The sequence below is a fragment of the Nuphar pumila genome, chromosome 10 (genome assembly GCF_984573655.1).
Source record: "Nuphar pumila chromosome 10, dmNupPumi1.hap1.1, whole genome shotgun sequence".
Classification (NCBI taxonomy): Eukaryota; Viridiplantae; Streptophyta; class Magnoliopsida; order Nymphaeales; family Nymphaeaceae; genus Nuphar; species Nuphar pumila.
The window spans coordinates 76,535,879-76,561,409 of record NC_143258.1 but is presented as its reverse complement, the minus strand read 5'-3'; the positions used below and the strand labels follow the sequence as shown (position 1 = coordinate 76,561,409).

General features: G+C 39.4%; 3 protein-coding genes across 6 annotated transcripts; 2 read left to right on the top strand and 1 right to left on the bottom strand.

The window, feature by feature from the left end:
- Nucleotides 1-260: 260 nt before the first annotated feature.
- Nucleotides 261-6,272, top strand: LOC149826886 (histone-lysine N-methyltransferase, H3 lysine-9 specific SUVH1-like). The gene is made up of 3 exons (XM_090019024.1): nt 261-388; nt 773-3,839; nt 6,011-6,272. Exon 2 carries the CDS (start codon nt 1,530-1,532, stop codon nt 3,777-3,779), a length of 2,250 nt encoding a protein of 749 aa, XP_089875150.1. The 5' UTR covers nt 261-388; nt 773-1,529; the 3' UTR covers nt 3,780-3,839; nt 6,011-6,272.
- A 4,720-nt stretch (nt 6,273-10,992) lies between these two features.
- Nucleotides 10,993-18,630, top strand: LOC149826885 (glutamine--fructose-6-phosphate aminotransferase [isomerizing] 1-like). Of its 2 annotated transcripts, XM_090019019.1 has the most exons (11): nt 10,993-11,391; nt 12,343-12,515; nt 13,627-13,735; nt 13,856-14,001; nt 15,327-15,491; nt 15,693-16,053; nt 16,156-16,406; nt 16,504-16,618; nt 16,943-17,198; nt 17,390-17,558; nt 18,176-18,630. In XM_090019019.1, exons 1-11 carry the CDS (start codon nt 11,148-11,150, stop codon nt 18,257-18,259), a joined length of 2,073 nt encoding a protein of 690 aa, XP_089875145.1. In that variant the 5' UTR covers nt 10,993-11,147; the 3' UTR covers nt 18,260-18,630. The 2 variants fall into 2 exon arrangements, with proteins under 2 accessions (XP_089875145.1, XP_089875146.1); XM_090019020.1 differs by lacking the exon at nt 18,176-18,630 and having other exon boundaries at nt 16,943-17,082; nt 17,390-17,555.
- Nucleotides 18,631-19,185: 555 nt separating this feature from the next.
- On the bottom strand, nt 19,186-24,839 carry LOC149826884 (co-chaperone protein p23-1-like). 3 transcript variants are annotated; one of them, XM_090019021.1, is made up of 7 exons: nt 24,679-24,836; nt 23,325-23,508; nt 22,989-23,142; nt 22,854-22,891; nt 22,091-22,163; nt 21,204-21,267; nt 19,186-19,383 (listed from the first exon to the last, which is right to left on the bottom strand). In XM_090019021.1, exons 1-7 carry the CDS (start codon nt 24,681-24,683, stop codon nt 19,323-19,325), a joined length of 579 nt encoding a protein of 192 aa, XP_089875147.1. In that variant the 5' UTR covers nt 24,684-24,836; the 3' UTR covers nt 19,186-19,322. The 3 variants fall into 3 exon arrangements, with proteins under 3 accessions (XP_089875147.1, XP_089875148.1, XP_089875149.1); XM_090019022.1 differs by lacking the exon at nt 21,204-21,267 and having other exon boundaries at nt 19,186-19,396; nt 24,679-24,839; XM_090019023.1 differs by lacking the exon at nt 21,204-21,267.
- Nucleotides 24,840-25,531: the final 692 nt, after the last annotated feature.

Below are 25,531 nucleotides of genomic sequence, written 5' to 3'. Positions count from 1 at the left end.
GAGATCTCATTGGCGAGATTTTGGCACAGAAAGGGTATTTCGAAAACCCACTGTTTCCGAGCCGTCTCCTTCGCCGTCAATCCATACAAGATGAACGGCATGGTTTGGGGTCATCACAACCTACGAGGCTTCTTAGGCCGTTCATCTTGAGATGAACGATGTGCATGGCGCCGCTCTCTAGTTCTTGCAACCTGTCCATCTTCCTGCGTAAATCTCTCGCTTTGGTCGCATTTATTTTCATTTCTTTTTTTCTCCTTTTCACCCCGTTTGGTAAAGGTTGTGAATGGGACAGAACCCTCAAAAGATAATAATTATTCTTTTGCTTCCCCTTCTTTTCCGTGTTTGAGCGAAGGGCGAGAATCGAGTTCTTCCACTCTGTATTTCTCTGGTTAGTGTTCTCTTTCGTTTTTTTAGGGTTTCTGCATTTCTCTTTAATTTTCTAGGGTTTCTGCACCTCCTTTCGTGCATAATTTCAGTGTATCTTCTTTGCGATTCTTGTCATTTCTTTTCACAAAAGTTTGCTGAAATCATATTTTTTTTCTCGCCTTTGATTTGTGATTTCGTAGCATTTCTGTGTTTTCAGCGTCATCGACATTGCATTTCTGAAAGATTTTGCTTTATTTAAGCTTTTCCGGATTTCTTTTTGGGGATTTATCAGAGTTTTGATGGTTTTTTAGGGTTTTTTGGTGTAAATCTCCTTTTGGATCGGCGTTCTTCATATAAAAGTTTAGGCTTACGGCGATCTCTCTTTTTCTTGGTGTTGTTGTTGCAGGTCGATGGCTGGTTGAGTTCTGCGAGTCTGTGCCCTAATCACGCTTTCCTCGTATCGGTTTTTTGTAGTATCGATTTTGTTGTATTCTTATCTCGGTAGATCTTTTACGGTTTCCACTCGGATCGTCTTTTTTTCTCCCTCGCTTTTCGATTAATCACTCTTGCTATCTTTCGTGGCTACGAGCCTCTTGGTTGAACTTCTTCAAGAGCAGGACCTGCGGCTCTGTGCCTTCTGTGAGGGGTGGAACCTTGCATGAGAATTCTAAGGTTTTGGCTTCCTCCTTTTCCTGCCTCCAATCCTAGAAATTGTACGTAGGGTTTTTGTTTCTCTTGAAATACTGTAGGTCTGTAATTTTAGAGGCGTCTGCATGGGTTTGTACTGTTAATCTCCGCAAACGTTTCGCTGTCCAACTGCTTAGGTCTAGAGTGATTTATCTTATATTTTGTTTTGTAACGGTAAGCTCTGTATTTCGTGGTTGTTCCACGTTAAGCTGTCGTCGTGCTCTTCCTTGGTGCCGGTTCTTCTGTATAAATTCGTCAAAGTTTGTGCCTTTTTCTGGTCTTGAGGTGGATTTTCTGTGTACTTCTGTATATAGTTGTTTAGTTTGTGATCTTTAAACTTCTCTGCAGCTTGAATTCTCTTGGTTTGTTGTGAAAACCAGGTTGGTGCATGGTCTTCTTTGTTCGAGCTATTCTGGGTTTCAGTCGCTTAGTAGGGCATAAGCGGTTTCTGTTTTGTTCTAGTTCGAGTGAGTTAGATGGAAGCCATAGGATCTAATGGCTTCCCAACTTCCCCTGTCCCACCTATTTCCAATTCGGCTGTGTTGGATGTGAAGCCTCTGCGGACATTAAGTCCTATGGCTCCGCATCCTTTCATGTCAATGCCCGGGTATGCACCTCCGGGCAACGTTCCCTTCATGTGTTTCAACCCATACATGCCTTACCCACCCGGTGCTCCCCCATCTTACCCATCCGGTGCTCCTCCATCTTATCCTGCCTCAGTCCCTCCTGCTGCTCAAACACCTTCACAACCAACGATTCCTCAACCAGTTACGCCCCTTGCAGAAGAACATGATGCTATTGATGTGGATGGACCTGCTGATTCAACCCCAAAACCACAGGCTTCTAGCCGCAGGCAGCCCTCCAAGGCAGCAGCATCTGCAAATGTTCCGCGTTCTTCTAAAAGAAAGGCCACCAATGAGAAAAACAATTCTTTGAGCACAATAGAGAAAGCAGAGGGCAACAGCAGAAAAGCTTCCTCAAAAAGAGTTGATATCAACACTCCTTCTCCACCTGTCGTTGAAAACAGAAAAGGGTCTGCTTATGCTAGTAAGAGCAGCAGCATGCTTGCAGGGACTAGTGAAAGCAGCAGGAAGAAGCAAAAGGCTTCCAGTGGCAAGAAGAGTAAAAACAAGGTGGAGATTCCTGAGGATGTCACGTCCAACCTTACTGATAGGGAGTCGGTCGAGAGGATACTGATGATATATGATGCGATAAAGCGCAGGATCAGCCAAACACATGATTCACACATAACAGCAACTGCGGGCATTGGTAATAACCGTCCCGACTCAAAAGCTTCAACTATTATGACATCCAAAGCACTCAAAGTAAACACTGAAAGGAGGATAGGGAGTGTTCCTGGAGTTTATATTGGTGATATGTTTTACTTTAGGTTAGAGATGTGTCTGGTTGGTCTCCATGCACCAAGTATGGCCGGGATTGATTACATGGTTGCGAAGTTTGGCGAAGTTGAAGATCCAGTTGCTATAAGCATAGTGTCTTCTGGCGGCTATGAGGGTGATGTTGATGATGGAGATGTTCTAATATACAGTGGCCAAGGTGGTAGCAGTAGCAAGGATGGAAAACTACAAGATCAAAAGCTTGAAAGGGGTAACCTGGCTTTGGATCGTAGCTTGCGTCATTCTGTAGAGATAAGGGTGACACGTGGTGTTAAGGATCCAAGTTTTCCAACTGGGAAGGTGTATATCTACGATGGCCTCTATAAGATTCAGGAGTCTTGGATTGACAAGGGGAAGGGAGGCTTTGGTGTCTTTAAGTACAAATTGGTTCGGATACCCGGACAGCCTATTCTTGGAAGCTTGATCTGGAAACGAGCTCAGAGATGGAAGGAGAATCCTGCATCTAGAGAGGGTGCCATCCTTGCTGATCTTTCTGTAGGAATGGAGAATACTCCTGTCTGCCTAGTGAATGAAGTTGATGACGAGAAGAATCCTCCTAATTTTTTTTACATATCCAGAGTCAAGTATGAGAAGGCCATCAGCTTGATGAAGCCAATATCTGGATGCAAATGCAAAAATGCATGCCTCCCTAGTAACATGGGATGCAATTGTACTCAACTTAATAATGGTGAATTTCCTTATACAGCTAATAGGATTCTTGTGAGTCGGAAACCTGTTATATACGAGTGCAGTCCAAATTGTCCATGTGCCCCTAATTGCCGCAACAGGGTATCTCAAAATGGGGTAAAGTTTCACTTTGAGATTTTCAAGACAGAGAACAGGGGCTGGGGTCTTCGTTCGTGGGACCTCATCAGAGCAGGGAGCTTTATTTGTGAGTATATAGGTGATGTTATATCCAGGAATAAAATAGATGATGAGAACTATGATGATGAGTATATCTTTGATGCTAGCCGTGATAGGGAGAATTTGTTGGAGTGGGATGGTATGTATGAGCTACTTGGAGAACCAAGGCCTGCTAAGCATAACCAGGATTTTGAATCATTACTAATTGTCATAGATGCGAAGAAGTCTGGGAACGTATCTCGGTTTATGAACCATAGCTGTTCTCCTAATGTATTTTGGCAGCCTGTTTTATATGACCATAATGATGAAACCAGTCCTCATATTATGTTCTTTGCAACAAAAAATATTCCTCCAATGACAGAGTTGACATATGACTATGGAACAAGCAAAGCTCAACCTGGAAAAGGGAACAGGAGGAGGTCATGTCTCTGTGGAGTAAGCAATTGCAAAGGGTATTTTGGCTAGAATGGAGTCAGTGAAATTGTTCAAGCACGAGGCTCCTGTTTTGCATGTCCTGTGGAGACTGTGAGTACCCCCATCTCAGCAAACCCTATTATTATTCCCCCCCCACACACACACACAAAAAAAAAAAAAAAGAAAAAAAAGAAAAAGAAAAAGAAAAAGAACGAAAATGAAAGCAACACCCTTCTTAGGGTTAGAGGTCATAATTTTGGAATGATGCATCCACAAATTTAGTATGACAATTTGGTGGCCCATAATACATGGTTCACTGTCTTTTTGTGTGAATGTGTTGGAAGCATGTATCTTTATTTAAAAAGGGAAGTAGAATCATTAGATGGTCAGCATCTATGTAACACAGACTCTTCTAACAGGGCACCTGCACCCGCACCTGCACCCATGTGGGTGCGACACTTGGACATGGCTTCGTTTGTGTCAGGTGAAGTCAACCACGCTCAGGTCCATTTCTGTCCAAAAGTAGACTCAGTTAACCCTAACCAAGTCCAGTTTTATCTATATTATATTTATAAATACATAAATGCACACACATAGTGTTTACTTAAAACTATATATATATATATATATATATACTGCACCCCGCACTCAAGTTTTTAAGTGCCACATCCGCACCCGTATCCGCACCTGCACCTATGTGACATAGGTCAGCATGTGTCGCTTGAAAGCCTTTTCAATTGATCCAAAGATTGTTCTTGGGAAACATATACATGAATTTGCATTTCAGTTAGCTTTTATTCTTGTGCTTCTGACATGCAAAAGTTTTGCAGCAGTTGTGAAAAGATATAGTTAGTATGCTTAAAATGCAATTTTATGAAATTGTTTTACCAGTTTTGGTCTTGAAGATCCAATTAGATATTATCTGCATGGGCTAGAAAGCGTGGGATCTCTACCTGTGAATATAGCTAAAATGTAGTTATTACAAATGTCATCCTCAACGGATTTAATGGATTCAAGAAAACAAGTGTTATGAATATGAGATGATTATTTTTGTTGTTACTGTTGTTGCTGCTGTTACTATTTTATTATTTTTAGCGCATGACCCCTTAAATATGCATGTTGATTTAGAAAAACTATTGAAACTTGGTCATCTGTGTGTGTGTGTGTGTGTGTATTACCTAAAAACATGTTATATTGTTTTGTTATACATGACATGTTAAACAGTTTGTTTCAGATTTGTCTTGGAAGACTTTTTGGTGATGCTCTGCTTGGCCTACTTCTCAATTGAAAACTTTTCTGTGATGTCTTATCCCATCAGGCACTCCCCAAGGATCTAACGGTCTATGTTATGATACACAACTAAGGGTATTTATGTTAGATTCCTAGATTTGCTAGACCTATTGGAATTTTTGAAGAGATAGGGTGGTTTATTTGTTGTGGAAGACTGCCCCAAAGGGTTGGCTGTTCATAATATGCACATGTGCCAAAAACAACAGCAATAGAAATTTGACATTATTTCCTTTTTCATTCATTTTTAGTGGCCTATATTAGAAAGTTATAAGCTTATGTTCGACTTTGAGAACTATGAGACTTGACTGAAAGATTTCAGACCATGGGAAATTTTCCAAGTAAACAGATTTCTGGGGTTGAGCGTGTTCCTCAGATGCCCATAGTTATCTTGATCCTATCACCAGTGGACCCACATGGTTTTTGCCACATGGGTCACCATCAAATTGGGAACCAACGGGCCATGGCAGAGGTGTTGGCACACCAGTTCTTTGCAAAATTTCAATTTGCCTATGAGTGCATTCACTTTCCTGGTATGAAACAGTGTCTTTTAGGTTTCTAAATGTGGCCAAGATCTTCTGCAACTCCTTGTTTCGTAGTGACCATGATGGTGCACAATTCATGGCTCTTTCGTAATGTGGTGGGTTTGGAAGGAGAGAAGCCAATGTACCTGTTATACTTTAAAAGGTTCTAGCAAAGGGTTTCATCATTCATTTTTCTATCTTATTTCATGTTGCTTTTGCAATCTTATAGCTGCAGATATGGTGATAGTTGTATGAATGGTTTGCAAATGTTTAATATTTTTTTACCTGTTATAGGTTGATTAATTTGTAAGGCTTTTTTAATATCTTTTTTCATTGTAGTATATGGTCATCTAAGATCATTTGTACCTGCCTGGTATGGTTTATATTATTTCTTTTCCAGTCCTTGCATTTTGCTCCGGTAGGATCATGCACTGTACTCTAATATTGAGGTATTCTCTCTTATTTTTGCAGTTTCTTCTTTCCTGTGGCGGTAGATAAGGATTTTGACTTATGGCTCTCCTGATAAGAGCGTTGTTTCATCTGATGAATCTCGTGGATAGTTTTTTCCTGTACAATTAATGTCTGACAGTGCCTAAAGACTTTATGTTTATAGTATGTATTTTGTAGAAGAAATATCAACTTCTAGAAATAGTTTATTGTGGTTTCCCATAGAGCCTAATTGAACACATTCTTGAGCTTGATATATGTGAAACATGACCTGCGTATCTTGTGGTTTATGGCTCTCTGCCGAGTCCTCCTGTACATGACATTGTATCGTTTTGGCTGAGGTGGGTTTGGATTTGGACCCAAGAACCCCATGTTTTGAGATGCAGGGCCTCTAGATATGATGCTAATCTCTGCTTCCACATTTCTGGCTGTGGAATGCTAAAATGCTCCATTTTCTTCATCCCTAACTTGCAGGTACCCCTGCAGTTGCTATTTCCTTTTTGTGCATGGAAGGCATGTGCATATTGGGCACTTGCTTAGTCTTCTCTGTTGTTTGTGGTGCATGCCGTGCTACTCTCTTGGATGTTGGCTTGTGCTATTCATTTCGACTTGAGACCTACACCACAAGGATACTCCAGTTCACTCTTGCATTTTACACCTTCATATACTATTCTTAATGCAAAATTACACGAGGATGGTGATTTCTTCAGTGTCATTGCCATTCTTAATGGAAAAATACACAAGAATGTTATGTCCCAGGATCCTTTAGCCATGCCCACTCCTTCATTCTGACAACTTTGTTGCATCAGGTGATTCATTTACTCCCTTAGGCTGGTTTTGGTTGGTGATGATTCAGAGAACTCACCAGGATTTGAGCAATATTGATTTGGTCGGGAATTCATCTTTGAGAGCGAGGACTACGTTTAGCATTGGCTAGCTTGGCTATCTGAACTGAATCCCGAGCCCTATTTTTGGTAGCAAAAGTTCCCCACGGCACAGTGACCCGACTTTTACCTGATATCTGAACAGCAGACTAATGTTTCCAAAATGGCATTTTGAGAGGTCTTTTGGAACGGGTGCCTGATTCAGGAGTATGAGTTTCATCAACTCAGATGAGTACTTTCCCAAATTAAGGTTAAATTGGTATTCCACATACATTTTGACCATGAGCCTAACTTCGATTTTTCTCTGTGTATTTTGTGAAAGGGATGGCTCTAAAACTTTTGAAAACATGGGTCTGTCTAGGAAACAAAAAGAAAAAAATTAGCAGGAGCTTGTTTGAAAATTTCACTTGTTCATTGGTCAGCGTGAAAATGGCGATGGCAGGGGTGTGTGTGTGTGGTGAGGGGGGGGGGGGGGGGGGGGGAAGGTTTCGCTGAGAGTGGAAAAGGAAGAGAACTCTTAAGGCTCGTTTGCTTGTCACGGAAAACACCTGTTTTCCGTGCAAAGTTGTAAAAAACGTGTAATTACAGAGACCAAATAAACGAGTTCCTCGTCTCATTTGTGGATCTCATTTCTATGGAGGGGGGAGGGTGGGGGGAGGGGATAGAGAGTTACAGATAATTTGTTTGGTGTTTGTTGAGTTTGGATATGATTTTCCCGTTCTTTTCTTTTCTGTTTTTCTGTGTTGTGTCCCACCTCTCTGAAATTTGCTAAAAGAGCTGTAATGGGGGAGACATCTCAAGAACTAAGGGTTCACCTACCGGGTGGTATGGATATTCTGAAATTACAGAACAGAGTTTCTCTCTGGTAGTTTTTCTGATATAAACGTTGGTGCCTTTGTATTGATGGGAAGGTCACATAAGGTAACCTTGTCTGTGCTTTGATTCATGGATTGTGAATTTTGGTTCTTTCATTTTTGCTGTTTTGTTGGTTTGTAAAGGTGTTCACTTGATGAATATTTGTTTTAAAAAGAGAAAATGACTTTCTTAGGTTGATATTTGATATTTTTTTTTACCAAAATTGATGCCCTTAGTAGAATATAATGAACACTCAAATGTTACTAGTAGTTCACAAACATATACATCTTGAATTAATGGCTGGGTTTCTCCACCTCTCAAACCATCAGACACAAATTCCAGATACGATACAAGACAAAGCTGCACACAAAATACAAATACCCTGTGTCTATCTGAAAATCTTGGGTATACTTTATATGAACTTCAGCCAAAGCTGTTACAAAATTTCAAATCATGATATGCTAGCAGTTAACTTCTGTCAATTAATTGGTCATCCAATGAAGAGTCTGTATGTAAATATTCACTTCCATCTAGAACTTGCTCGAACCAGAGTTATGATCTATGCATAAATGTTGATCAGTTATGATATGACTGAGATATAGCCGTTAACAACATGAGATGATGATCTATGCTGATGATTTGTAGGGCTCGTGGAACTATATTGAAAAGGTATGGCCTGTTCACAGTTCAGCATAGATGAAATAAGAAGAGATCCAACAATTAGTCCCAACTTTTCTATGGTGCAGTTGCGAACACTAGAAAGTTGATCCATGCCACTTTTCCTCCCCATGGAACAAACGTGGTGTTTTAATTCTTGTTTAAAGCAAATGAAAGGAACCAAAATCCTTGAGGATATGCTTTCTCTGAGGATTCAGTTTCTTTGATGAGCAAACAGGCCCTTAGGGCCCTTTTGCAGAAATGCATTGGTGCCTGTGCCATTTCTGTGGGCTCCAGATTGCAACACAAACATTGGAGCTGCTTTTCTCGTGTAAAGCAGCTCTCATTTTACACACTTGACTCACTTTTCCATAGTTTCCATTGTGGGTGGTCTGCCTAAGGAGGTGTTGAGGCAGGGCGGGGCAGGTCCATTGCCATCCCTAGTTGGCTCATGTGATCCGGACTCCTGACAAAAGTTTTAAACGGCAAAAATTGCTGCTAGACAATATCCCTTGAGAAACTTGAGGCTTCTTTTTCCGTGCTTTTTCTGGGGGAAAATATTGGGTGAAAATAAACAGTTTTAATATACTGATAAAAATTTTAATATCGTGGAAAACTCATTATATTTCAAGTATAAAAGGAATATCCTGATATTTCGATCATTTCACACGGTTGACAAAATATCCCCAAATGGGCAACGTTTTCGAAAATTGTGTGATATTCAATCACTATTCTTCATCTGAGCCGTTTGCTCTACTACGAGCTTTGTCACATTGACACGCTATTTTAGCCGAGTGTCCTTGGTAAAACAATCAGAAACACTCGAACACTGACAAGTACGGACTATTATTTTGATATTTTTTAATACTTGTATCAGTTAAGACTGTCTGAAGAAACGCATTTTTTAATATTGAAATTGCAAGAAATAGTTATTTTATTAATTAAAAAAATTTGTATCCTGGCGTCCTGTTTTTTTTTTCCTAAGAATTTTGAACTTGTGCGTCCAATAGAGGTGTCACTGTCACATGCTGAATTGTACTCGTGTCTTTGTGACGTAGCTTGTGAAAAAACTCGTGCATCACGGTACCCTCTTTGATGGCTTCGTCGGGTTCGGTCTAGGTTCAGGTCCAATTCTATAGGACCCATCGGCTAAGTGGGTGGGAAGATCGGGAATATTCTTGTAGGGTTGTTTGGAAATCAATATTGTCCTGGTTTTGGTTTCATGGCTTTGGACCTGGACTGGACTTGTGAATAATTTTGTAGGTCCATGGTTTAGTTTGATGGTTTCAGACCTGTAATAGACTTGGCTTTTTGACATGGGGGCCGTGAATGGTTCGGGTATCTGACCCATCAAGGTGCACCCAAACCCTGTTCAAATAACAACCACTCAGATTTGAGTTAAGTCGGACCCACAAGATAGAATTCCAAGCCCAAACCACATATTTTAGGTGGCATTTAGATTTTTTTTTAACGTAAAGATATACAAGAAAACATTAGGGTAAGCCGGCTTGGGTCAGATATCCATCCAAAATCACAGCCCAAATCCTACCTGCATGTTGCTCGGGGGTTAGTGAATCCAAACACACATTTCCCTTCAAACGCCTAACTGTTAAGGGGTGAGATCAGGTTTTAAGTGTAGCCTGACCCATTTACTAACGGGTTGAGTTTTGACCCAATTTTTAATGGGCTCAGGCCTGAAGAACAACCCATGATCCAGCCAATTGGCCCAATGTTCAGTATGTCGGTTCATCCCGATCCAAACCCATTTGCAGAAAGAATTTCATAAATAGAATACTAAAAGAAATAAATTAAATAAAAACATAAAATTCAGAATTTCACATCTGATAATGTTCAAAGTATCCAAATCAAGTTCATAACAAAATATTTTGTTCATGGCGTAGCATTTAAACTAATAAGTCAACATCAATTTTCCAAAATAACATAAAGCATCATCTTGAATTCTAGTCTTTGTATCAGTTATTTGATGAAGGAGCGTTTGCAGTTTGCATGGTGAAAGTGATAAAGACATGAGGAGAAAATGCCAAAAACCTTAGTTCTTTAAATAAACTATCTGTCCCATGCACTCAGTTTAAAAATTAATGTAACTAATTAGGTAAATAGAAGTTAACAACTTTTCATGTGCCCAACAAGCTATCTTTTTAGTTTTCATAAAATTAATACAATTAATTATGTAAACACTAATAGTTACCAAGTAATGATGTAGCCAACTATTTTTTTTAGTTTTTATATTATTAAAAAAATAGTTAAGTAGCTCAGGCTCATCAGATCAGACCGATAGCGCGTGAGCCGACTCAAGCCCGGCCCATGTATATAAAGGGCCGGGTTTAGTCCCCATAACTAACAGGTCAGAACCTAAAATGTTGATCCAGACCCGACCCATGGTGAACCCGGTCGGCTTGACCCGTTGGGCCATCCGTCCCTAACCGTTATATCGTGCTATAAAATCAAGTCATGATTACCGATGTTTCCAAGGAAAAGCAAGGTCCTTTCCGGAATATAAGAGATTTAAAAAATTCAAAGTCGGCGACTCGGCGTCCTTTTCGTAGGAAACGTCCGCATTCCTTCCCCTCTCCCTTTTTGAGGGAAAGAGAAAAAAGAAACGCGCCTCCTCGCCCCCTTCGTCTCCCGCGTCTCCTCCTTCCTTCGTCTCCATTGAAGAAGAAGAATAAGGAGGAGGAGGGTAACCCTTTTTCCCTCCTTTCGAGAGATCGCCAATTCTTAATTCTCCGATCGGAGGAGGAAAAATGTGCGGTATCTTCGCCTACCTCAACTACAACGTCCCTCGTGAGAGGAGGCATATCCTGGAGCTCCTCTTCAATGGCCTTCGTCGCCTGGAGTACCGAGGTTACGACTCGGCCGGCATCTCGATCGACTCGGATTTCGTCCTGGTTGAAGATCTCCGACCCAATTTCCCGGCCAATTCTCCGGTCCCCCTTGTTTTCCGGCAGGAAGGGAAGATCGACCACCTCGTTCGATCCGTATATGAAGGTTCGAGCTCTTGGACGCCCTTCCAGTTTGGCAGCTTTTCTTCATTTGGTTGATCGTTTAGATCTTGATTTGGATTGCGATTTGTGATGTTTGCTTGCTTAATTTTAATTCATGAGCTGTTGTTCCGTGGAACTTGCATGATGAAGGTGATGAGATTAGGATTTCGTTTTTTTTTTTTTTTTATTTGGTTGTCAGATTGATTGGTTATAGCATTTTCTGCTTATTACAAAATATTTGGGAAATCATTTGGGCGTCGACTGATATATTATGTACAAGTCTCTGGTGCAAATTTGCATAAGGTATCAACGAGTGGAACCTCACCTATTCAGGCATTTTCAAGTAGATCAGATAGTAGTGATGGGTTTAGCGTGGTCCATGTGGTCAATTCATGCCTTTCATCTAACAATTTGGATGTGGAAAGCATTTTCTTTTATAGTTATATTGTGGTGCAATCTGAATCTTTCATTTTTTTTATTGTTTATTTAAAATATATTTTAATGTCTAAATTCGTTGGTTCAAAGCCATGACAAATACATTTTCTGCAATCGGATTACTGGAGCAATTAGATTTTACTCATTACACTAAAATCGTGTGCAACAGCCACACCAAAGACATCCTCTGTGGGGGTGAGAGTGTGCGCGTATGCATGCATGCATGGGTGTATGTGTATGTGCGTGCATGTGTGTGATTGATTTCAGTGACTGGAATCTTAAATTCCTTTATTCTCATGCGATTTTTCTTTTGCTTTTCTGATCATTTATAAATTTCACGTGTACTCTTATTTTATTTTCCTTATTTTTTGAGAAAGCAGTTTGTGATCTGTGCTTGTTTGTTAACACTTGAGTAATAATAAATTCAAAGTTTTAGTTTCTTCTACACATCCTGTTGTTGGTTAATTTGGTTGTTACAAACACTCATTATTTATCATTTTTTCTAACTCTGGGTTTGTAGAGGTAGATGCAACAAATTTGAAATTGGATCAGATATTCTCCATTCATGCGGGCATTGCTCACACACGATGGGCAACACATGGGCCACCATCACCACGGAATAGTCATCCACAGTCATCAGGAGAAGGGCATGAATTCTTAGTTGTTCACAACGGGATCATTACCAACTACATGGTATACAACTAGCTATTTATAATTAATCACCATTCTGCTTAGTACCACTTAAAGTTATCAAAGCTAACTAGTATCCTCCAAAACCCACTTCCCCATGGGATATGAGATGGGTGCAATTTGGAGACGATGTATGCATGTTCATCCACATCCCAAGATTTGATTGCCATTATAAGGTTGCTGGGAATGGCTTAACAACAGCTGTCCAAGCATTGAGTTTCTTGTGACATACTATGTAACAAAGTTGCTGCAAAGGGAAATGGAAATGGGAAAACGATGGCTTTTTAGGCTTGTGTCAACCGGGAACCAAGAAAGGACAAAGAAGCAAAACTGGAAAAAATCAGAAACCTCAGAGGAAGCTTAACCTTTTTATCTTAAATTTGAAATGTTTGAAAAATCAAAACATTATTCTATTAGTACATTAACTTACAACCTTTTTCTTTAACTTTTTTAAAGACTCTAAACTCCCAGTTGATATACCATTGTAGAGATAGTCTTTATATATACAGAAAAAGTACAAATATGTTAATAATTTGTCTACAAGATTACAATGTATATAGACTTTACTTTTTTATCAACATCACCATTCACCATGACTGGTAACAATTAAACATTTTCAAGAAATATATGAAAACATTGGTTACAGCTTTATAAGTTGCAGAAGTTAGTTTATACTTGATGTAAAAATGCGTAATGGAGTTACTTTATAAAATAGTAACTTAAAATGAAGTGTTTAAACGGAAAGTAAGGATTTAGAGTCTAGAGGGGATGGATTCAAAATGTCGACAGAAATTTTAGTTATATTACTCAACAAAAGATCGGTTGATACTAACTTCAATTACTTTTTCATGCAATAGCTAAGCCCATGGGTCCAACTAATTTCCAAATATTACTCATGTGTCGTGAGTCACGAATTATCCTCCACTTTTATTCTTTTATTCTTTTATTTCCATGAACTACTACTGCCTACCATTTAAAAGAATGGAACATTACACTCGTACTGCTTTGACATTTTGGTCCTTTTCAGATTCTCTGTGGCTTTCCTAGAACTAATTTTATTTAAGATAGATTACCAATTTCACTTGGTTCTGAGCCTTCATTTCCATATCATCAGGTTTTGAAGGAAACACTGGTTCGACATGGGTTCGAATTTGAATCAGATACAGATACTGAAGTTATTCCAAAGCTGGCAAAGTTTGTCTTTGACAAGTTATCGGAACAAGGTGATTTTCTTTGTCTTTGGTAAAATCCTGTGTGCATGTATGTGTTTTGGCTTCTTAATCTTTAGTATTGATTTAACTTTCCACCGAAATAGGAATATCTTTAAAACTTTTTTCCTGCAGCTGACCAGCCAGTCACCTTCAGTCAAGTTGTTTTGGAAGTCATGAGGCAGCTTGAAGGAGCATATGCACTAATATTCAAGAGCCCACACTACCCGAATGAGTTGATTGCATGCAAACGTGGGAGTCCTTTACTTCTTGGGCTGAAAGTAAGCTTTTCCAGTACAATTGAAAGTAGGTTTTTTGGTATAATCCAGCAATTACATATCTTGGTATGGTTTGGGGAAATTGAAGCTGCTAATCATAGGAAATCTGCAATTCCTGAAAATTACTTATCTTATTGGTCATGGATTTTCATTTCTAGAAAATTTATCTTTATTTCTTCTGATTTTATGTTTTATATGTAAAGGTGAACATGTATGACCTATAAAAAGTTCATTGGCTATCAAGGCCACCTTGAGGCTAATATGAGTCTTTTTGGATCCCAGTTGGAGTTACCAGTTGCTTGTCATGAGTGTGGCTGACGGTATATGTGCTGCATTTATGGTACTAAGTTGTGCCTCAAGCTCATGTGTGCCAAGTGCTTTGGTGCAGAACTAATGAATCTATCAAAACAAAACAGTGCTTATAGAGATTAATAGCCAAGAAGTTATAAGTACTTGGACATGCACTTGGAAAGCCCCTATTTGCCAATAAAAAACTTTGCCTACTTTCACACTGGATATCTCGTACAAAATGCCATTTCAGTCAACAACTATGCCAGATTCACTCTGGAAATAGTTTAACATAATGTGGTGACGATAAACAAGAAAACACTTGCATATATATGTTCACCAGGAAGCTCTCATAGGTGACCAATTCAAGTGAAAAGAATAGTAGCCCCAGGCTCCATATAGCAACAATGTAATTTCTGAGTACACCATCTACTAGTTTTGGACAAAGCAACTCATCTAGGTGGAGTACAGGTCAGATCAAAGGAATATGATCTGTCTAAGCAAGATTTTGCAAGCACCGCAATCACTTAAATCAGACCAAGTCTGGAAAGCTGATAGTTAGCTGAAGAAGCCCAACCATCCATTTTTTTATGCAAGTGCCTGAAAAATTTCAGCTCAATCCAAGACTATTGATTTCAGATGTTGATGTTAGCTTCTTGATGTCAGAACAGAAGCATGTGCAGAATCAGATTAAAAGACTCACCAAGTTGCAGATTTTATGATGACAAGTGCTCTCTGATTTGGATATTTCTACCTCTGGTACCATAAAACAAGAGAGGAAGGATAAAGGAACAAATTATTCAATTTTACTGCATTAATAATGAAACTGGAGTCTAAATATACAAGGAGCAGCACTCATAAGGACAGACACAGATCAGAACTACATAAATGGATGAAAAGAAGGCAGAAAATATCCCTATAATGTGCAAGAAAATATATATATATATATATATATATATAATGTGTGTGTGTATTTTAAATACATATGTACATCCTGGCACTTGACTTATATTTCCTAATTATTGATGACTATGTGGCAGGAATCCAAGGAGGATGTAAAGGGTGGAACCCCATTTCATGGCGGCAAATTCCTTACAAAGAATGACAATCCGAAAGAACTATTTTTCTCAAGTGATGCAAATGCACTGATTGAACATACAAAGAAGGTCTTGGTTATTGAGGATGATGAAGTTGTACATCTCAAGGTGTTTTGCATTTATCAATTTTCACATCCTTATCATATTCTATGTTTATTTGCAACACTCTACTCTGATCTAAGTTATGGGAGCACCACTCACTTTAGGGGTTACTTTAGTGCTGCCATATATTGTTAGTGACCTTGCATGCCTTTTTTTACATGTTAAAGCTGTATATTAAATATCCATTTGAATAAATATGCTTGTTAGGATGGAGGTATTTCTATTCTCAAGTATGACTCTGACAAGGCCAAAGTTGCTGGTGGCCCTCCACGACCTGCTTCAGTCCAAAGAGCACTGTCTGTTCTGGAGATGGAAGTTGAACAAATAAAAAAGGGGAATTATGAGCATTTTATGCAAAAGGAGATTCATGAACAGCCAGAGTCTCTAAGGACAACAATGCGCGGAAGGCTTATACAAGATGGGCCAGGCAAGGCAAAGGGTGTTCTTTTGGGTGGACTTAAGGATCACCTGAAAACAATTAGGCGGAGCCGTCGTATTGTTTTCATTGGTTGTGGTACAAGCTACAATGCAGCATTAGCAGCTAGGCCATTTTTGGAAGCGCTTTCAGGTAATTTTGTACTTTATTGCTATTAATGAATCAAAACATAAGCAATCATTTATGTGGTTCTTCTGGGTTGTTTTGTTAACTAAGCATTTTCTTGTGAAAAAGGTGTTCCTGTTACCATGGAAATCGCAAGTGATCTGTTGGACAGACAAGGCCCAATATATAGAGAGGATACTGCAGTATTTGTCAGTCAATCAGGAGAAACTGCAGACACGCTCCTTGCTCTTGAATATGCCAAAGAGAATGGTGCACTATGTGTTGGTATAACAAACACTGTAGGCAGTGCCATCGCCAGGAATACACATTGTGGTATCCACATAAATGCTGGCGCTGAGATTGGAGTTGCTAGTACTAAGGTCTCTCTCTTTTTTGTTTTCTGTTTTTCTTTTTCTTGATATGCATCTATTTTCTTGCTTCTATTGTTTCACTGAACTAGACCACCCAACTGAACAGGCATACACCAGTCAAATAGTAGTGATGACCATGATGGCTTTAGCAGTCGGAGATGACTCGTTATTGAGTAAACCAAGGAGGGAAGCTATCATTGATGGTTTATTTGATTTGCCAAGTATGTTGTTGTAGACTCTCCTTATTTTAGACTTCACTATATCATCAGGCATATCAGTTTTGTTTGATATTTAAACAATCTGAAGACCCTTCTTCTCTGTTGTTTTAATTGGATATGATTCAAACCGTCCAAAAGTGTAGCAACAGATCATGCTTGAGATACACAGTGAATAATAGTTAACGACACTGTTGATTAAGAAGTGGTCTGATGAAACCAGGGCTTTCTTTAAAAACAAGACACACCAAAGCAAGTCTAGTTCTGAGATATTGGCCCGTTGATCCTGCAAAGTATGCTACAGAAATAACTTTTGTGGCTTGTTTGCAGATAAAGTCAACGAGATGCTAAAACTAGATGACGAGATGAAGGACCTTGCGAAATTGTTGATGGATGAACATTCGCTTCTTTTGTTTGGCCGGGGCTATAACTATGCAACAGCGCTGGAAGGTGCTCTGAAAGTAAAAGAGGTAGCACTTATGCACAGTGAAGGAATACTTGCAGGGGAAATGAAACATGGACCATTGGCTTTAGTAGATGAAACTCTTCCTATAGTTGTTATTGCTACACGTGATGCTTGCTTCAGGTTTCAACTTCTTTTCATGATTGTCAATTTAAGATTTTCCTCCCACACCTTAATTATAATTGGTACTTATAATGCTTGTTTTATTTCCCGACTTCTGCATATATTGGAACTGTATCAGATTTTTTGTGGTTGCATACTAAGTGGGTTGATGACCAATTGTGCCTTTCCATTTTTTTGTTCATCTTACTCAGCAAGCAGCAATCTGTCATCCAACAACTTCATGCACGTAAAGGTCGCCTGATAGTGATGTGTTCCAAGGGGGATGCTTCATTAGTGTGCCCAAGTGGTTCGTGCAGAGTTATTGAAGTGCCTCAGGTTGAGGACTGTCTTCAACCTGTGGTCAATATTATACCACTGCAGGTATGTCTTGGTTCTCCTTACAATTTCTTTTCTTTCACAAAGTTCTACATTCTCCAGTGTTGGGTCGATCACATTTTTAGCTCCAAATGATAATGAAAAATTTAGGAGACATCCCAACTTGTTAAGACACTACATTCACCTAAAATCAGCTTGGTGCTATGCACTTGGCCATGATTCTGGACAGGATGCAGTTGATTTCAAGCCAGTCACCCAAGCATCATTCTTTCTTTGAGCATGTATTTAGGAAATTGACTTTTCCTAAAGATTTCATAACAAAGTTCCACAATGTTGTAGCATCTTGCAAGTTCTTTAGATTGTTAATGCATAACGTCCCCCAGTATTTGCAGCCCTTTAGTTCCGTTAAAGCAATAAAAACTTCATGTGTTTATACCGAGCCAAGGAGAAGCAAGAAACTACCGCCAAGCTCTTTATCTTCCTGAATGTGGTTTCAATGTTCCTTTTGAATTCTTTAGCTGTGAGAAGGACCTTTTTATTAAAAAATGAATCAACAGATAAATAATTCCTATCTGCTAAGTTTCCAACTTGTTTGTTTTGTTTTTCTGATTCACTACTAGATATCTAGCCATATCTTTTTAATCTCTAATCTTTGCTGGCAGTTACTGGCTTATCATCTCACTGTTCTTCGGGGATTTGACGTTGATCAACCTCGGAACCTCGCAAAAAGTGTGACTACACAGTAACATAAAGGTGATGATGGATGACATTCTTTTATTTAACCTTCACTCTAGCGCAACACGCAACATACCAGGAAAATTGATGAGGCATAAACATCACTCCTGGTCTGCTCTCCCACCAAACATAGAAAGACACCTCTTCCAACGGGTTAATTTTCCCCCAACCCAAGCCGATTTTACAGACTGTATCTTTTCATCTTTTCTCTTTATGCTCTTCTTGAGTGCTATTTTTGTTTAGGTACTCTCCATAACCATTGTAATTATTTCAGACGGTAAGGAGGCCTTTGTACCTAACGCCTTTACCTGCTTTTGATAGTTTCCTCCTTGCAAACACAATTGGATATATCCAATGGGAAGATTAGAAAGTGATTAAAGGACATGGTCGCAGATTCACACTACTGTTTTTGCTCATCTCTCTCTCTCTCTCTCTCTCTCTCTCTCTCTCTCTCACACACACACACACACACATGAATATATGATACTATGGACTGTAACAAATACAAGTTACCGGATAGTATGATAATTTCGTTAATCCATATGTGCGGTCAGATTTACTTATATAAATGCATGAATAATATGGTAACCACTCAGTAGCATTGGGAGGCATTCAGAAATTTATCTTTATTTTAAATGATTGAGAAGCTGTTTGGACTTGGACATCTTCATTTTATTTATTTTCTAAATTTTATCAGAAAATCAGACCCTCCCTTCACAAAACTAATGTTCGAAAGAACTATTTATTCTTCATCGGAACCAACCCTCTTTTCCCCCTCTCCACTTCTTCCCGATGGTTTCTCGCAAATGGTTTTTACTCATTCCCCACCTTTCATTTTTGAGAGAGAGAGAGAGATGAAAATGCCAAAACTGTCGCCAGGGAGAGGTAGAGAGGAGATTCATGCAGTAGGAGATGAAAAATAGCACCACTGTCACCCTGATCCAAAACTCTTTGGTATCCAAACTCAATAGAATTCTTTACACAACAGAAACGAGCGTTCTAGATGCAGCAAGCATTACAAAACAAATAGAAACGTCATTTTCTTTTTCTGGTTAACCCAAAAACACTCAAGCCTTAGTAGTAGTCGCTGAAACCGGTTCCTCCTTGAGTTCCTGCTTTTCCGCTTCGTCTCCTTCTGCACTCCACATCTTACCATCAAGTTAATTGCAACCCAAATTACTTAAGAAAAAAATGCAACATTGAGTGAAAATGCATAAAGCGAGATATTCAGATAGGCAATCCAATTAGTATTCCAATTGGTCGTGGGCTTTGGAATAAGTTCATCCGTAGGATTGTGTAACCAGAAAACTCCAAACACCAACAGTATTAAGTCTTGAACTAGTTCCGACTTACGGAGTCCATTGAATATATTGATAGAAAATTGAAAAAAGTACTTGGAAAGAAAAGTTCATAGAAAACAAGAAACAATACTGGTGGCATTTAATGTTTTAAATGGCTGAGAAATTAGTGTTTGTTCTTTTTTTAAAGCGTCACTGTGAACTGAAGAACCACACAGAACATCTCCTAAATCCTGCACAACGCCACCAGGCTAGCCGCAAATCCAGAGAAATGGTCAATGGACAATTGTTATGGGATCCACGTGATCCTCATTTTGCCTTCACTTGATAGGATTATCTGTTTAGTAAGACTTCCTTGATGGATCAAGATCCTAGATCATATTCCAATACCTGACCCATATCTATGTTCTTAATGCGCGCTAACTAGACCACCTATAGCCTTATGAATGATCCAAATTAAAAACCAACACTAGTACCGAGCACATCCATCTCTTGGTAGGGGTACAGGTTATGGAACTTGCTTGTCTCAAGGATGCTATCATAAGCCCTTGTAACAAACCCTACATTTTTTATACTCGTCCAAAATCACAAATATCTAGATTTAAAAAGATCTTTTTACCCTTCGTATGTACGTGACTTTTTTGCAAAACAATCACTTTTCTCATATTTGTATCTCTCCGATCAGATATCAAAAACTTGTGCTTTACGGTCTATAAAAAGTTGAGACACAGTACTATAACTTTCATGTTTTGACTCAAAACCGAAAACCACTCTAGGGTTTTCATTTTTAAGTTCCAAAACAAGAGATAGAACAAGAGTGGTTGCGTCTTTTCCTTCTATTCTATGTTATTTTCTAGCCACCTTTACCAAAAACCTAGAAAAACAGAAAAAGAGAAAAAACCAAAAAAAAACATAAAAACAGATCGAGATGTTAGCTTTTCACTACCACCAAGATCACCTTGATCTAATGAACAGTTGGAGAGAAACGTCATTTGGAAGCTAGGTTGTTCATCCTAAACCATAGTTGGCAAACCCATAACTCGGGCTCAAATCACCCGACATTCACGGGTCGACTCGGTAACTCGGACGGGTTAGGACATAATTTTTTAGTGTTTTTTTTTTTAATAATACTTTAAATATTGAATATAACATTATGTTATCTACAATATCAATGCAAATAATCAAACTCCAAGCAACAAATTCACTAAATCAAAGCATCAAAGAACAAATACAAAATATTTGCATAAAAAATAAATAAACTTGTGAAATGAGAAAAATCCCTAAATGTGCATCGCCTCTCAGAGGCAAGCCTCGCAAAAAGAGAGAGAGAGAGAGAGAGAGAGCATCGGCTTGCCTCACTGTGAAGGAGAGTGGGGGCAAATATGATTGTTACAGGGGAATGAGTTTCTTGGACGGGGCAGGATGACCGATGAGAAAACGAAACCCTAAAACCTCCTAAATGGGGATAAAAAAGAAAACGAAACTAAAGCACCTCATTGTGTTTCCTGCATCGATACCCAATAAAACAGGAGAGACAGAGAGTAACAAACAAATCAAGCTTGCCATAGGCGATCCCAAAGCGAGGAAGATGAACAGAAGAAACGAGAGATAGGAAGGGACAAAGAACATAGCGCCCTCATAGAGAGAGAGAGAGCACCTGGCTATCGGCGATGCGGCGAACGGTGTCTGCCAATGGTCGTCGGTGGTCGCTGGTTGTCGCCCTAAGGTTGGAGTTACAAAAGGGGTGAGAGAGAACGAAAAGAAAAGAGAGAGAATGAGTCTAAAAAAAGAATCTGCATTTTAAAGCGATGAACCGATTTGTATCGAAACAAACCAATTCAAAATATGAGATGACTTGGTGAATCAACATCGATTTATCGAACCATGTCTTAGTCCTGAATCACCCGATTTAGGATTGAATTGGCTGACTCAATCGATTCGGGTGATTCCTAGTTGATCCACGCTCGAAACTGGCTAAAACAGGTTCGGGCTGGATCGGTGGCCTAGTTGCTTGGCAATTCGATCCGGCTCGGATCGTTGGGTTTGCCAACTATGTCCTAAACAAGAAAACAACAAACATAGGCGAGAATGATGAAGTCCACATAAAATATAGGTGGACTTAAGAAAGTCCGCATAAAATATAGGTGGACTTGAAGAAGTCCATATATATTTTATGCGTACTCATAGAAGTCCGTACTCATAGAAGTCCGTATAAAATATATGAGGAAGTCCACATAAAATATATACAAACTTCCTCATTTTGTTCGAGTTTAATAGGATGTTTGCAAATTTTATTACGCGAACTTCGTAAAGTCCACAAAAAAATTGTACGGACCTCATTTTAAGTGAGAGTATGTGGCACACGACAAACGGAGCGACATTTCACGCAACTTCATGAGTTCCGTGCTTGTAAAGGGTAAAAGGACATTCCAAAGCTGGCTATTTGCGATTTTGGATATGGAGAGAATATCGAAAATTGTCGAGCATTTCGAACAATGTGCCAAATTACCCATACAATAAGGTCATTTTCCGCAAGAAAAATACCTTCATCATCCTTCAGCAGTTCATCATCCTTCGGTAGATCCATGCCAAAATCATCACCACCCGCTCCCAGTTTCTGCAATACAAAGATAAAGAGTGAAAATTTTAAACTTTATATGCCAATATTTTCCCCTTTTTTCTGAAAAGAACAAATTTTAACTTATCGTGAGATCTTTCCTCAATGAGAAAATCTCAGCATCGAGATTGGTGACACTAAATGATACAACCAACCATTATATAAAGATCAATTGATACCACCAGAAAGGCCAGTGAACCTCCCACACTAGCAGCTGTACATGGTACATCCGAGCCACTTGACCAGGAAACTGGATGCAGCTGAGGCAGCTAAAGAAGAGACATCTCTTTGCTTGCTTGTGTGTGCATGCGAGCGGGCAGGTGCGCACATCTGTGTGTGTGTGTGGGTGCACAAGCACACACAAGGGGAGGCAATATAACCATTAAGACTCTGTTTGGGAGTTGGAGTTGGGGGGGATACAGGAATGGAGATGGGAGTGCAGTTCACAACAACATCCTCGGAAGGATGCTGAACTCCAAAAAATTTAACAAGCAGAGTGTCCCAAGTTCCCTCTGATCTCCTCTGCCCTTCCAACTATGACAAACCAGTCGGCAGAGATGAGCGGGGATTCCAGAAGTCGCTGTCTCCACTTCTGACACCGGCTCCCAAACACAGCCTAAAATCTCAATTTTTTTAAGAACACCACAACTACTTCGTTGAGCATGTGTAAAACATGAATCAAGAACATACTGAGAAATCCATGTCGCCGAAATCCACATCGCTTCCACCTGAAAGAAACCATCATATACCCGATAAGCATACCACCAAACTAATCTGCAAGGAAGAGAGATCACAAATTAAGATACAAAAGTAAACAAGTCTCACCCTTCTCATCATCTTCATCAATCCATTTGTCCCAGTCCACTTTCAGGAACACCGGCGGTTTTCCTGCCTTCTTCACAAGCCTGCTCCACCACTTGTTCTCTGCCTTCTGTATCACATAGAAGATGCTCCTCTCACTAACATTGGCCTTGCTTTCCTGAACTATTTTGTTAGTCCATCAGTACATCGAGATTTAGAGCTGTCTTATCCACAACAACCAACATAATAATATGTAGAGTTCTAAAAGGCTCTACAGTATACAAAGATATAAGTTCTAATCGAGGTAAATTTATGTGAAAAAACTAGTAGTTTTGAAGTTGCATGTATAATGTTCACTACCTCAACAATGACTTTGTCGAACAACTCTAGATCTATTTCATAGGGAATGTTCTCCCTAGTCGTCGCAGAAAACAAGAACTTCCCCTCAGGTTCAAGTTTGAGCTTTACATCCTTTGCATCAGGCAACTCAACCGTAACAAAAAGCTTATCAGATCGCTGTGCCCACTTTACCGAAGGATGCCGGCTGCACAAAGAATGCCATTTTTTCTATCAATTACAGTTAGAAAACCCATGGGGTTGTTAAATTTCAATTCTTTAGAGGCTATTCCCAAGTATAAAAGCTTCTTCATCCAACAAAGCAAATCCATAAAAACATGAAATTAATCAAACATACTATGAAAAAGAAGGACAATTGTACAGTTGTAGAAGTTCTAGGGTTCCAATTCAATTCTGCTTAGAGGTCATCCTCTTTGTCTTTTAAAAGAGAGGTCTCTGATTATTTTGTGCATTGTTATAAAGAACAGCTCAACCTGAATCAAGTTTGCGGTAGCCAAGCAAGATTGAGTGCGCCCGAGCATCGTTCGAGACCCACCTAGACAGGGACAATCAGAGGAGGAAGAGGTATGGAATAAACAAAAGAAGCTGATGAAAGAAGAAGAACACAACTTCCTATCCAAAACCGTTCATGACCTCAACGAGACACTTGAAGACTACCATTTTGAAGACAAACAAACAGATTGATAATGGGAGAGACCCTACCCCAAAATCACACTAAAAAACCTCAATAGTCTATACCAATATCATCATTTTGGGCAAGGAACAAAAGGAAGACGGTCTGGAGGAAACCCATCTATAACTTAAAATAAGCACCCACAAGCCAATAAAACACACATGGAAAAATCATTAAAAGAAGGACCACAAAGAAAGAAACGATATCTAACCATAAAGAACCTAAGAATCAATATCCAACCATAAGGAACCTAACTAGAAATCAACGATTCAGTGGCAGAAAATGATTTTTGCAGGCACTCCAACAAGCATCCTCAAATCATAACAAAAGAGAAACATAACAAGCCATGCATCAATAAACAAAATCAACCAACATCATGGATCCTAACAAAATTCAATTGGAGAACACATGTTCAAATATTCAAGCAAACAACAACTAACATCAAAGTTTCAAACTACCCACATCAAAGATGAAGGCCAATCTAAGAACCTGAACCACAAATTTCAGCCAAAAAAAAAGATGGGTACAAAGGGAAACCCATAATCAACATCAACACAACTAATACAAAGGATCCAAAATTCGTTCCAACAACAAAACCAATCAGAGATACGAAGAACAGAGGCACCTAAACGAATCATTCATGCTAAAAAATCAAATGGGTATTGAAAAAAAAAGGGGCCATACCTCATGTCTGAACTGAAGCACACAAAGAGGAGAGGAAGACGAGTACAATCGATTGGAGGAGAAAACCCTTGAGATTAAAAGGCAAACCTAAGGAAGGGGAAAGGAATCGAAGGTTCCAGAACAGAAGTGTCTCATGGACGCTCGCACGTGCCACACACATCTGTACACAAGTGGTGAGCTGATGTCAACGGTTTGGGTTTGGTTCGGGTAGCCGACGAACGTAATCCATTTGGATTTGGTAGAGTAAACATGATTTGGAATCGGTACAGGGTTCTACATCCAAATGTGATGGATATCCGAATCCATTATACGTAAAAGGTAGATCTGATTAGCGATTTAAGCTAGCAGATTGAGATTTGGAATTAGCTTTTCTTGTCCAAGCTGAAGTGCCAATCTAAATCTGATTAAGTAGGATTAAGTGATGCTTACATACAAGCTGAATATGGCCCGTTTATGTCCCTACCATGCTCAGCAAGGTGAACGTCTGTAGACAAATTTGGATTGACCCAAAAATCGATCCAATTCCACCAACTAAAACTTCCGGAAGTGAGCCAAACCTCTAGTAACTCGGCTATTTTTTACTTAGTGATCAGCTTGTTCGGACCTTTTTTTTATGATGAGGAATCTTCACCAAGAACCGGGTCACTTAATGGGCCAGACCCTTGCGGGTAAAACTCGGATTGGGTCACCACACCCATACTCTTACGTAGCCCACCAGTTAGAGGCACCCAAACACTTTCACCTTGTTCAGATACAGTTTTGAAAAAACGTGTTAAAAGGAGCATGTAATGAATGGTTTCACAACACCAGGGAATGGAAAGAATCAAGGCATCATTTGGGGTCTCAAGGCATT